The sequence below is a fragment of the Salvelinus sp. IW2-2015 genome, linkage group LG5 (genome assembly GCF_002910315.2).
Source record: "Salvelinus sp. IW2-2015 linkage group LG5, ASM291031v2, whole genome shotgun sequence".
Lineage (NCBI taxonomy): Eukaryota > Metazoa > Chordata > Actinopteri > Salmoniformes > Salmonidae > Salvelinus > Salvelinus sp. IW2-2015.
In genome coordinates, this window is record NC_036844.1 from 27,288,084 (window position 1) to 27,302,489 (window position 14,406).

Genomic DNA, 14,406 nt, shown 5'->3' on the forward strand with positions numbered 1-14,406 from the left:
CAACCACAAGACACTTGTGTTCAGTCTGAGTGGTCAATGTAGCTCATGCAACAATGTTGATGAAAACGATGCTGTTTTCACTTTGCTTCTTAATATAAATCCACTAGCGTTCTATAATTGAACTATTAGTTTGTGTTTCTTACATTTGCAAACAGCTAGTTTGTATTTTCATTGCAAATTGGGCCTAAATCTTGTTAGCCGCTTATTGTTAGATGCTAATGCTAATCGCTAGCTAGCTAATACATGTACGGAGTCAGAGCAAACGTAATTAGCTATACAGCCTGATAATAACAGTGATGGTGTACACTTATATCAGCATGTTTGTGCAACACTATCTTCTAAATCAAAGAGGAATACACAAAGCAAGAATATGTTAGCTACATAAAGTAGCTAAGAGAAAACATTCAATGTAGCCAAAGAATAGAGGGTTGCCTAGGAAACACTTATCAACACTTTGGTTCCTACCCTGTCACAATAACTCCTCCCTGGATTTTTCATTCGTTGTCATGTCAAACACCCCTGTTTTCAAAGTGCCCACTATTATATTCTGACTATAYAATTAGAATAATCATTCTATTGCTATGATTCCATCAGTTCACCCAAGTGTCAAATCACAATTGCAACATTTGGTTAAAAATAAGACCTATATTGTTTGCCCATATCGTGCAGCCCTACGTGATGGAAATGCTGAATTTATTTTTGCATGTGGGAGGTTAGGGGAAGCTTCCTGAGGTACCCACTTTGGATGCAGAGGGTGTATACGTAGCCCCTCTTTAAGCTCAAGGAATTGAATTAGATTTCGGTGGAGTTATACAGAGTGCAGCTCTTTTTCTATCCTCCCTCTCTCTCTCTCTCTTTTTCTCTCCATTTATCAATCAGACCTGCTTCATTTTCAGCAGAGGCCCCTTTGGCTTTGACTGGCGTCTGAGATGATTGGATATGAAACACAAATAGTAGTTCATACGTCAAGGTGCAACACGCACGCAGACGCGGATACACACACACACACACCAACACACACACACACGTACAACAGTGATGTTCTTGTTTCAATTCTGTCTTTCCTGCTGTCACCATTAAAGTTTCCTTTTCCTTTTTGACATTGTCTTAACAGTGCTGTTAGTACTGGTACACTGACAAGGAGATTTCAGAGGTACAGCCAATGCACCCATCCCTTGAAACAACACAATTCCTAGTCTGTCTGCCAGTTGAGGACTTGTGCATGTTAATCCCTGAAGTGTACTATGTAAACGTTAGATATAACTGTATAATGTGTTTGAATGCACAGCGACATGCCCATGTAAAGTTGTACACTATATATACAAAAGTATGTGGACACCTCTTCAAATTAGTGGTTTCGGCTATTTCAGCCATACCCGTTGCTGACAGGTGTATAAAATTGAACACACAGCCATGCAATCTCCATAGACGAACATTGGCAGTAGAATGGCCTTATTGAAGAGCTCTGTGACTTTCAACGTGGCACCGTCTTAGGATGCCACCTTTCCAACAAGTCAGTTCGTCAAATTTCTGCCCTGCTAGAGCTGCCCCGGTCAAGTGTAAGTGATGTTATTGTGAAGTGAAAACGTTTTGGAGCAACAACGGCTTAGCCGTGAAGTGGTAGGCCACACAAGCTCACAGAACGGGACCGCCGAGTGCTGAAGCGTGTAGTGCGTAAAAGTCGCCTGTCCTCGGTTGCAACACTCACTACCAAGTTCCAAACTGCCTCTGGAAGCAACATGGGCACAAGAACAGTTCGTCAGGAGCTTAATGAAATGGGGTTCCATGGCCGAGCATCCGCACGCACATGCCGAGCGTTGGCTGGAGTAGTGTAAAGCTCGCCGCCATTAGATTCTGGATCAGTGAAAACGCGTTCTCTGGAGTGATGAATCACGATTCACCATCTGGCAGTCCGACAGTCGAATCTGGGTTTGGCGGATGCCAGGAGAACGCTATCTGCCTGAATACACAGTGCCAACTGTAAAGTTTGGTAGAGGAGGAATAATGTTCTGGGGCTGTTCATCATGGTTCAGGTTAGGCCACTTAGTTCCAGTGAAGGGAAATCTTAACGCTAGAGCATACAATGACATTCTAGATGATTCTGTGCTTCCAACTTTGTGGCCCTGTTTCAGCATGACAATGTCCCCGTGCACAAAGCGACGTCCATACCGAAATGGTTTGTCGAGATCGGTGTGGAAGAACTTGACTGGCCTGCACAGAGCCCTGACCTCAACCCCATCAAACACCTTTGGGATGAATTGGAACACCGACTGCGAGCCAGGCCTAATCGCCTAACATCAGTGCCCAACCTCACTAATGCTCTCGTGGCTGAATGGAAGCAAATACCCGCAGCAAGGTTACAACATCTAGTGGAAAGCCTTTCCAGAAGAGTGGAGGCTGTTATAGCAGCAAAGGGGGGTTCGATGAGCAGGTGTCCACATACTTTTGGTTATGTAGTGTATGTGTGTTCATATGAGAGTGCTTGTGTGTGGTGCATGCCTGTATGTAAATGAGTGTTAGCTGTTAGCTGTTAGCGGCCATCGGACATGCTTGTTCATAGGGGTCACCTGGAGACAGGTCAGAGATCAATCCCTCAGGGGGTCTGGGTTTGATTGAAAATGGCACTCATTAGCTCATCAGTGCTGCATCTATGGTGCCCTCTCCGTCTCACCAGAACATTGTTCACTGAAGAACGGTGGCCAGGGCCACAACGAGATAATTACTCGTCATATTTAAGGTAATTAAGGAAGCAGAGGTTGACTGCATATTTAGGACCTACTTTGTCAATATTATGTGGAAAGAAGGAGGAAGAAATCCCGAGGCAGAATTTGCAGCAGCTCTGTGACAGGCTTCACTAATCCTTTTGGACTTCAATCGGTCTTTCCATGTCTGAGAGTGGTGTGCTGCCACACAGCACCTCAAATTAAACCCCAACATGTTTGTGTCTTAATCATTGCGGTAGCGATGACTGTGAAGGTTGAATTAGAAAGAGGTTCAATTACCCTTACAGCTTTCTGTGGTTTGAAACAACAGTAGTTCCTCCAATAGTCTGGCCTGAGCTCGTAGTAACAAGGATATTCATTACTAGTGCAGAGTGAAGCTGTGGACAGCCAGACACATGTGGTGTTCAGGTTCAGGTGGAGCTGTATTTCTCATGACTAGTCTGAGGAACCACTGGTACAGCAAAGACTCGACTCGACTCGAACGATGTCTGCTGTGTTCAATTGAAATATCTCTCTCTCTCTCGCTCGCTCTCTCGCTCTCTCTCTTGCTCTCTCTCTCTCTCTCTTGCTCTCTCTCTCGCTCTCTCGCTCTCTCTCTCTCTCTCTCTCTCTCGCTCTCTCGCTCTCTCTCTCTCTCTCTCTCTCTGCAGGGCAGTGGTTGGGCACAGAGAGCCGATGCCTGACGACAGTAGAGACAACATCACTATTTTCACCCGGATCCTGGACAGACTGCTGGATGGCTACGACAACCGGCTTCGCCCCGGACTAGGAGGTAGGCTGGTTTGTTGAGCGAAGACACTGCCCACCTCTACCAGAACCAGACATACTGCTAATAGTGCCTTTTGGGCTCTGCCACACACAATGTGTAGGATTCTCTCTAAGCTGCTGAGTCTGCCATCCACCACTTTAATAAAACTGTCTTTGAAACATACATTATATAGCCATACATTGCTTCAAAGAGATCATCAACTAGCTAGCATATTACCTTTTTGCAATGTCTGTCTGCCTCTACTACCCAAAACTATTAAAGCTAGTTTTAACTTGAAGAATCAATCTGCTAATCATAAAGACCTTCACTAGCTGAATCAGGTGTGTTAGTGCTGGTCTGGGACAAAAGCTTGAACACATGATATGGTGCCCCAGGATCAGGAGTGAAGTACAAATAATATCCATCTAGTTGGAAACAAGCCACTGACCACTGCCTCTACTGAAACATAGAGCACTTGCAAGTCCTCTCCTCCCTTCCTCCTCCCTACCTCCCCGCATTGACAGCCCAGGCTCACCGAGCCAGGAAGCTAGCCGTGGTGTGCAGTGATGGATTTGGAGCTGTGACCCCATGAACAATTGGGTCCCTTGTCAGCTTGACCTCCATTGATCCTTCAGAGCCATACAGTGGTGTCATTAACAGCTCAGTTTCCCTGATCACAGTGAGAGTATGCTACATCTCTTCAGATCTTGAACATATTGCTTTGAGGATCAGTGAAATTATTGATCCTCCTCACAAGGAGATGGTTATCGCCAAAAGAATGCCACAAAGACCCTATTAAAAACAGCAGCTTCTTGACACTTGGCTTGCAAGCCCTGTCTTCAGATCTCAGATGTCCAGCAGAGCTCTGATTTCCTGCCCACTGGGGACGGCCCTGCCCTGTCTTGGCGGAAGAAGTGCTAATGCTACATCATCTAATGCTAATGCTACATCAGCTAATTATAATGCTACATCAGCTAATGCTAACGCTACATCATCTAATGCTACATCATCATTAGGGTGGTGATAAGACCGTGTACTAATGATTTTACATTTATTGTGGATTGTTTCAAAATGGAGCTTATTATAAGTGATTTTGAATTCTCAGTCAGAGGTCTATGAGAGTGGGAACATGATGATGTTTTAAGCTGACAGAGGTGAGCACCCTGGCTCTATTCCACCCCCACTAGGATGTATGATAAATCTGTCACCACACTAGCTCTGCCACCTATGCACTTTCCATGAGTCTCCGACCTCCCAGAGAGAAATTTCAGGTGCCCTCCAAATGTGTTGGACGTATTCTGTATTCCAAAGCCCTCGGCATGTGCATTTTGATTAATGGCCAATATCATGTTGCCAGGGGAACTCTAGATTCCATAGCGGCATGTTCTGGAAGCATTCCATCGGGTTCACTCCGTCTCAGAGCAACAACTGGCAGACAGCCACTCACAGCCTTACATCAAAGCCCCTCGTTCGTTTACATCCTGAAATCAACAAAATTAAAGTTAAGGCCTGGCCGTGAGGCTCTAATTGGAAACCTTATAAGTAAAAGGTGATTCCCACCACTTCCGTCATCGCATTTAGGATGACTCATGTGCAGCAGACTTTTGGCAGTCTCTCTCAGTGTTTCATCTCCAGTCCTTAACTCTATTCTGAAACTGCACATTTCACCCAATTACACAGGAAATGTTGTTTACCCAGACTGTGCAGATAGGAAGCGCTCCCAGTTAAAGGATTATACACAATAGAGTGCATTAGGATAATGCACAGTGAATAGCATCATCTGACACCAATACAAACAAGTCCCTGTGAACAGGCCTAAATATGATTTTAATGTGGTCCTGCCAACCCTCATTATTCCTGTGATTTCTCATCTCAGTTTGTGACCGTGATAATGATGCAAACACTCTCCCTAAAAACAACCTCTATCAAAGTCTCGCTACCTCCATAGGTTCAGCCTTGTTTGGTTGAGTGGTGAGACATCAAACATTCATGTTTCTGACTCTGTCATTGGATTTGGTGTTTGGAAAGTGAGCTGACTTTACTAAATTGACATCAACAACCAACCTGAAGTAGACAGAGCAGCAGTACGGCCTGGGGGTCAGGTAAGGACTGGTAACCATCTTAGATGGAGCACACCTCTGTCCCTTAAGGAAGGTACTTAAACGCTACCTCTGTCTTCTCCTCGTGTCCAAGCAGAGAGTGTGACGGAGGTGAGGACTAATATCTACGTGACCAGCTTTGGACCGGTGTCAGACACAGACATGGTGAGTGATATATTACTATACTGTCCGGRGCCCAGATCCTCAGAATGTGACCCCTATAGGACCAGCATGACTTATCAAATAATTCACCCCAAATCTCTTTTTTTTGTGTCATTTATACTATATTTGAGGCAAAACTGTTGTAATTATGTAATACATAGAGAAGGAGTTTTTAAGGTAAGGTCACATTGATTGGACAATCCGTATCTGCTAACTTAATGCTGCAAGCATCTTGCCCTGGGCTGTACTGTATATCAACCATCCTATAGTGAGTGACTGGCTAAACATGACATCATCGGTTATAGGCCATGGATGTGGATGAGGCTGTTATTTTAATTTAATGGAACATTTCTATAATATTTTATTTCAGCTCAAAATACACTGAATAAAAATATAAATGCAACACGTAAATTGTTGGTTCCATGTTTCATGAGCTGAAATAAAAGGTTCTAGAAATGTTCTATAGGCACAAAAAGCTTATTTCTCTCAAATGTTGTGCTCAAATTTGTTTACATCCCTGTTAGTGAGCATTTCTCCTTTGCAAAAATAATCCATCCACCTGATTAAAAGCTGATTAAACAGCATGATCATTACACAGGTGCCCCTTTTTCTGGGGACAATAAAAGGCCACTCTAAAATGCCTGCCCATGGTTATCGTATGGGCAGGCATAAGCTATGGACAGTGAACACAATTGCATTTTATCGATGGCAAGTTGAATGCACAGAGATACCGTGACGAGATCCTGAGGCCCATTGTCGTGCCATTCATCCGACTCSATCACCTCATGTTTCAGCATGATAATGGAAAGCCCCATGTCGCAAGGATCTGTACACAATTCCTGGAAGCTGAAAATATCCCAGTTCTTCCATGGCCTGCATTCTCACCAGACATGTCACCCATTGAGCATGTTTGGGATGCTCTGGATTGATGTGTACGACCTCGTGTTCCAGTTCCTGACAATATCCAGCAACTTCGCACAGCCATTGAAGAGGAATGGGACAACAGCCTGATAAACTTTATGTGAAGGAGATCTATCATGCTGCATGAGGCAAATGGTGGTCACACCAGATACTGACTGGTTTTCTGATTCACACRCCTACTTGTTTTTTAATGGCATCTGTGACCAGCAGATGCACATCTGTATTCCCAGTCATGTGAAATCCATAGATTAGGGCCTAATGAATTTATTTCAATTGACTGATTTCCTTATATGAACTATAACTCAGTAACATATTTGAAATTGTTGCATTTTGCGTTTAATATTTTTGTTCAGTATAGAAAYACTCGTGACCCTATACAAATATAAGCAAGGTTTGAAATGATTATGTTTTATTCAAATATTAGATCTGTTTGGGCAGTCAATCTGCAGTCTACAAATAATTTGTAATTATGTTCCGGCCCCCCAACTTTCCGCTCAAAATAAATCGACTCGCTGCTGAATCTCGTTAATGCTCCCTTTTCCAGAGCCTATTGGTTACCTAACAAGTGGAGAATGGCTTTTTATGCAGATACAGTTCCTGTCAAAAGTTTGGACAAACCTAAGAGAGCGATACAGGAGAGGAGAGAGGGAGGGAGAAATAGAGGAGCGAGCGAGAGAGAGAGATACAATAAAAGATAGAGAGAGAAAAACAGAGAGAGCAGCACATTCACCTCCTCTCCAGCCGTCACCAACGTCAAATCAAATTTTATTTGTCACATGCGCCGAATACAACAGGTGTAGTAGACCTTACAGTGAAATGCTTACTTACAAGCACTTAACCAACAATGTAGTTTTAAGAATAATAAGTGTTAAGTAAAAAATAGATAAGTAAAACATTTAAAATTAAAGTAACAAATAATTAAAGAGCAGCAGTAAAATAACAGTAGCGAGGCTATATACAGGGGGTACCTGTACAGAGACAATGTGTGGGGGCACCGGTTAGTCAAGGTAATTGAGGTAGTATTTACATGTACACTACCGGTCAAAAGTTTTAGAACACCGACTCATTCAAGGGTTTTTCTGTATTTTTACTATTTTCTACATTGTCAAATAATAGTGAAGACATCAAAACTATGAAATAACACACATGGAATCCTGTAGTAACCAAAAAAGTGTTAAACAAATCAAAATATATTTTATATTTGAGATTCTCCAAATAGCCACCCTTTGCCTTGATGTTGGCTGCTTTTCCTTCACTCTGCAATCCAACTCATCCCAAACCATCTCGATTGGGTTGAGTTCTGGTGATTGTGGAGGCGAGGTCATCTGACGCAGCACTCCATCACTCTCCTTCTTGGTCAAATAGCCCTTACACAGCCTGGAGGTGTGTTGGGTCATTGTCCTTTAGAAAAACAAATGATAGTCCCACTAAGCGCAAACCAGATGGGATGGTATATCGCTGCAGACCATGCTGGTTAAGWGTGCCTTCAATTCTAAATAATTCACCGACAGTGTCACCAGCAAAGCACACTCACACCTCATCCTTCATGCTTCACGGTGGGAACCACACATGCAGAGACCATCCTTTCACCTACTCTGTGTCTCACAAAGACACGGCGGTTAGAACCAAAAATCGCGAATTTGGACTCCAGACCAAAGGACAGATTTCCACTGGTCGAATGTCCATTGCTCATGTTTCTTGGCCCAAGCAAGTCTCTTCTTATTATTGGCGTCCTTTAGTAGGGGTTTCTTTGCAGCAAATCGACCACGAAGGRCTGATTCATGCAGTCTCCTCTGAACAGTTGATGTTGAGATGTGTCTGTTACTTGAACTATGTGAAATATGTATTTGGGCTGCAATTTCTGAGGTTGGTAACTCTAATGAACTTATTCTCTGCAGCAGAGGTAACTCTGGGTCTTCCTTTCCTGTGGCGGTCCTCATGAGAGCCAGTTTCATCATAGCGCTTGATATTTTTGCGACTGCACTTGAAGAAACTTTCAAAGTTCTTGAAATGTTCCGTATTGACTGACCTTCATGTCTTAAAGTAATGATGGACTGTTGTTTCTCTTTGCTTATTTGAGCTGTTCTTGCCATAATATGGACTTGGTCTTTTACCAAATAGGGCAATCTTCTGTATACCAACCCAACCTTGTCACAACACAACTGATTGGCTCAAACGCATTAAGAAGGAAAGAAATTCCACAAATTCACTTTTAACAAGGCACACCTGTMAATTAAATTAAATGCATTCCAGATGACTACCTCATTATGCTGGTTGAGAGAATGCCAAGACTGTGCAAAGCTGTCATCAAGGCAAAGGGGGTCTACTTTGAAGAATCTCAAATATAAAATATATTTGGATTTGTTTAACACTTTTTTGGTTACAACATGTTATCATGAGTCTTATGTCATGGTTTTGACCTCTTCACTATTAGAAAACAGTAAAAATAAAGAAAAACCCTTGAATGAGTAGGTGTGTCCAAACATTTGACTGGTACTGTACATATGTAATATCTTAATTTGAGACAGTTTGCTACAGCAGGAAAATAATCCTGCAGCATCAAAAAATGTAAGTTATTATGTGGATTATAATTAATGGACACATTTTGTAGGGGTTGATACATTTTTTGTAAGGGAGATACAAAATGGAAATTACAAACTTCAGAAGCCTTTTTAAACCTAAATACACACATTTAAAATGTCCTGCATTGCTGGAAAGTTCTCCTGCAACTGAGTGATCAAATTAAGATCCTACACCTGTACATATTCAGATATCCCTTTCCCATTCAGTGACACAACAATTCAGCTGCTTAGAATTGGAATGGGTTCATTTTAGAGATCAGGAAATTGGTTATGGGGCGGGCCTGGAGGAATCGGATGCCTCTTAATCACACACACAATTGGGTTTGGCATGTAAGATGAATCACCCAAGCCATGCAGCGGCTCTGCTCATTCTGCACAGGCAGGCCCTCATCTACTAATAGTGAGAAGAAATCAGAGTGCAATCGGCTACATAATATGGAGCGTAAACCGTAGTTGAATTACAAAGCAACAATTAGTTTGGTTAACATTATCATAATCATCCTTTGAGTATCAAAAGGATTTTGCGAGTTTCAAGAAATTATATAATTTTTAATTAGCAAAAAGTTGTACCGTTTAATGCCTGGGAAAACAGATCTAATTAACATCATATGACATTATTTTCCTTTTTCTTAGAGGACAACCTATACCCAGGGCAGCTCACAACTTGGTTTCTCACACATCGTGGTCCAATTACCCATCTGTGTGCCACCCCCAGKCAGTCTTAGGAATCCCCCCRCCCCACCTCCCTACCCCCCGCTCCTACCCTCAGGGCCAGTTCTCCTGCGTCCTCACTGGGTCCAATATTCCATTGAGTGTCTGCTCCACCATCACGACAGACGACGAGTAAGAGCTAAAGTCAGGAAGATATTTTGTGCAAAACTCAAATATCAGGCCGATTTAACAAGAACTTGCAAATCCCAGTAAAAGTGTAGAATGCTTACAGCAATTCTGATCCTTTGCCCAATTATTGGCAAAAMATCTGATCTGATTGGTCAAAAGACCAATTATTGGCAAAAGATCAGAATTAGCCTGCCTGTGTAAATGCAGCTTATGTTGTCTACCGATTACTTTACATGCTTTCAGGCCAATCCCTTAAATGTGGGTGACGTCACAAAGGAGATGATTGTGGACTACAGGAAAAGGAGGACCGAGCACGCCCCCATTTTCATCGATGGGGCTGTAGTGGAGCAGGTTGAGAGCTTCAAGTTCCTTGGTGTCCACATCACCAACAAACTATCATGGTCCAAACACACCAAGACAGTTGTGAAGAGGGCACGACAAAGCCTATTCCCCCTCAGGAGACTGAAAAGATTTTGCATGGGTCCTCAGATCCTCAAACATTTCTACAGCTGCACCATCGAGAGCATCCTGACTGGTTGCATCACTACCTGGTATGGCAACTGCTTGGCCTCAGACCACAAGGCACTACAGAAGGTACTGCGTACGGCCCAGTACATCGCTAGGGCCAAGCTTCCTGCCACCCAGGAACTCTATACCAGGCGGTGTCAGATGAAGGCCCTAAAAATTGTCAAAGACTCCAGCCACCCTAGTCATAGACTGTTCTCTCTGCTATCACACAGCAAGCGGTACCGGAATGCCAAGTCTAGGTCCAATTTCTTCTTAACAGCTTCTACCCCCAAGCTATAAGACTACTGAACAGCTAATAAATGGCTAACCAGACTATAATGTGTATTATCTATGCATAGTCACTAACTCTACCTACACTACTGGTCAAAAGTTGTAGAGCTTCTACTCATTCAAGGGTTTTTCTTAATTCTTTATTTTAACTATTTTCTACATTGTAGAATAACAGTGAAGACATCAACACTATGAAATAACACATATGGAATCATGTAGTAACCAAAAAAGTGTCAAACAAATCAAAATATATTTTATATTTGAGATTCTTCAAAGTAGCCACCCTTTGCCTTGATGACAGCTTTGCACACTGTTGGCATTCTCTCAACCAGCTTCATGAGGTAGTCACCTGGAATGCATTTAAATTAATTAACAGGTGTGCCTTCTTAAAAGTTAATTTGTGGAATTTCTTTCCTTCTTAATGCGTTTGAGCCAATCAGTTGTGTTGTGACAAGGTAGGGAGGTATACAGAAAATAGCTCTATTTGGTAAAAGACCAAGTCCATATTATGGCAAGGACAGCTCAAATAAGCAAAGAGAAACAACAGTCCATCATTACTTTAAGACATGAAGGTKAGTCAATACGGAACATTTCAAGAACTTTGAAAGTTTCTTCAAGTGCAGTCGCAAAAACTATCAAGCGCTATGATGAAACTGGCTCTCATGAGGACTGCCACAGGAATGGGAGACCCAGAGTTACCTCTGCTGCAGCGGATACGTTCATTAGAGTTACCAGCCTCAGAAATTGCAGGCCAAATAAATGCTTCACATAGTTCAAGTAACAGACACATCTCAACATCAACTGTTCAGAGGAGACTGTGAATCAGGCCTCATGGTCAAATTGCTGCAAAGAAACCACTACTAAAGGACACCAAAAGAAGAAGAGATTTGCTTGGGCCAAGAAACATGAGCAATGGCCATTAGACTGATGGAAATTTGTCCTTTGATCTGGAGTCCAAATTTGAGATTTTTGGTTCCAACCGCCGTGTCTTTGTGAGACGCGGTGTGGGTGAATGGATGATCTCCGCATGTGTATTTCTCACCGTAAAGCATGGAGGAGGAGGAGGTGTTATGGTGTGGGGGTGCTTTGCTGTTGACACTGTCAGTGATTTATTTAGAATTCAAGGCACACTTAACCAGCATGGCTYKCACAGCATTCTGCAGAGATACGCCACCCCATCTGTTTTGTGCTTAGTGGGACTATCATTKGTTTTTCAACAGGACATTGACCCAACACATCTCCAGGCTGTGTATGGCTATTTGACGAAGAAGGAGAGTGATGGAGTGCTGCATCAGATGACCTGGCCTCCACAATCTCCCTAACCTCAACCAAATTTAGATGGTTTGGGATAAGTCGGACCGCAGAGTGAAGGAAAAACAGCCAACAAGTGCTCAGCATTTGTGGGAACTCCTTCAAGACTGTTGGAAAAGCATTCCAGGTGAAGCTGGTTGAGAGAAGGCCAATATTGTGAAAAGCTGCCATCAAGGCAATGTGCTGCTCTCTGTCTTTCTCCCTCTATCCTTTATTGTATCTTTCTCTCTCTCTCGCTCACTCCTCTATTTCTCTCTCCCTTTCTTCTCTCCTGTATCCCTTTCTCTCTCCTGTATCCCTCCTATCCTGTTTCCCTCTCTCTCCTCTCTCCTCCTCTCCTGTTTCCCTCTCTCTCATCCCTCCTCCCTCTCTCCTCTCATGTATCCCTCTCTCTCCTCTCCTCTCCTGTTTGAATGTTTCCTTCTCTCTTTCCTCTCTCCTTCCTCTCACCTGTTTCCCTCTCTCTTTCTCCTCCCTCTCTCTTCCCCTGTATCCACCTCTCTCTGTCTCCTCCCTCTCTGCTCCCCTGTATCTGTCTGTGTCTCTGGAGGTTCGCGTAGCTCCGTCTCATTTGTTCCTGCGTCTGCGCTGTCATGGTGTATGCTCATGTTCTCTGGTGGGCTGGGGTTGACAGGCCTGGTGTAATGAAATTGAGGGCAGTCTAATCTGCCCCAGGTACTGTGTAGAACACTGCTTGACGAAGATGGCAGAGCTTGTCTGGGGGGCTGTCTTGATCCCAACAAGCTCTGCTCTCATTTTACAATCTACTGTGCTGAAAAACTCTCGACACCTGTGGTATCAACACGCTAGGTAGTACTACACTGGCACAGAACAAAGCTTTTAAAAGAGCCTTTTTCCAAGCGTTATCAGTTTCACTCCCCTGGAGTTATTTTTGCTTGATTATATAGCATCCATCTATACAAGCTAACAGTTTAGTGTTTTATTGAAACAGGTCCCTTCCTGATCCAGATGGAGTATAGTAGGTGGATGCTGGGCTCTACTATGCTCTGCTCTAGTCTTCCATGCATTTTGCCTGGCAGAGAGTTGGCATATTTAGGTTTATTATCAAGAAGTACAAACCTCTCTCCTTCCCTCTGTGGCCTATTTGGCTAGACCAGTAAAGTACTCTCTCTCTCTCTCTATGGTTAACTCTTATTTCTTCTGCTGTAATTGGTCCCTATTTCAGTTCCAAATTATATTTTCTGTTACGAGGGAAGAAAAATAACATTTGGATCCAAAATCCTGGGAAGGAACCCTATACAGTAAATGTTCCTCCAAATGAATAAATTAGGTGGAGTTATTTTTCCTGTTGGTGTTTGAGGGTGAATGCTAGGATCCTGTATCCATCATCGTGCCCTTGCTCAAGGGGACGCACGCCAAATAAGTCCTCTTGCAGGAAAATAAGAAACAAAGGTGGGTTGTAGGGAGGTTAACTGAGAATTAAAATAGTTGAGTCTCCAGTAAAATGAAAAGTGTCCTTCACGGAAACTCATTGAATGCACTCTGGTAACAATATAATGTGCTCTCACAATAGTACTCCATCTTCTCTCCCACCAAACCGGTCTTCATTTCGCTCTTTGTCACAATATGATCAACTCATATTCAGGGAGGGAATAAGTGTTAAGACAATTTGCATCCTTAATAGGCCGCATCCATGAGAGTCTGTATTGTGTTGCTATAGTTACAAGTCATTAAGCCAACTCTCTTAAATCCATGCTGTGTGATTGCAATGCAACTTCAGCTCAGCAAGTATCCCTCATAAAAAAAAAATTATGCAGTCTTAGAATAGTTTACTGCTGTTGCTCAGTCATGTATCTATAATGATTATTTTTGTTTTTACAAACAATAATATTAAATATTCCAGATATTAAGAGATATCAGTACAGTTTAACACATCATACATGCATTCCATATTTTCATCCAAAGGTCATTCTGAAGATTAGACTTAACAGATCGAGCCAATTAGAATGCATCAGGGCGAACACCCTAAATGTTTCCAAAGAAAGTAATGGCCTGTGGCAGGAGAGGATGTAATCATCTGGTCTGTTCATAAACACCACAGCTCCATGATTACGGCACAGCAATYCCAATGTTCCCAGTTTCCTCACACTGCTCCCTAAGGGCCGCTTTCACCATGTCACATAATTGAGATGGTAGGAAAACGTGAGAGGTGAAGTGGACTCTTAGGAAACACTAAATGCTCCAATGAGTGGCTTATAGGG

General features: G+C 42.9%; 1 protein-coding gene across 1 annotated transcript in view; it reads left to right on the top strand.

The window, feature by feature from the left end:
- gabra3 (gamma-aminobutyric acid type A receptor subunit alpha3) overlaps window positions 1-14,406 on the top strand; it is a 153,429-nt gene that overhangs the window by 59,086 nt on the left and 79,937 nt on the right. Inside the window, exons 3-4 of the mRNA XM_023987897.2 lie at window positions 3,374-3,495; window positions 5,665-5,735. Of these exons, the coding sequence (XP_023843665.1) occupies window positions 3,374-3,495; window positions 5,665-5,735 (193 nt within the window). The remainder of the gene's footprint in view (window positions 1-3,373; window positions 3,496-5,664; window positions 5,736-14,406) is intronic.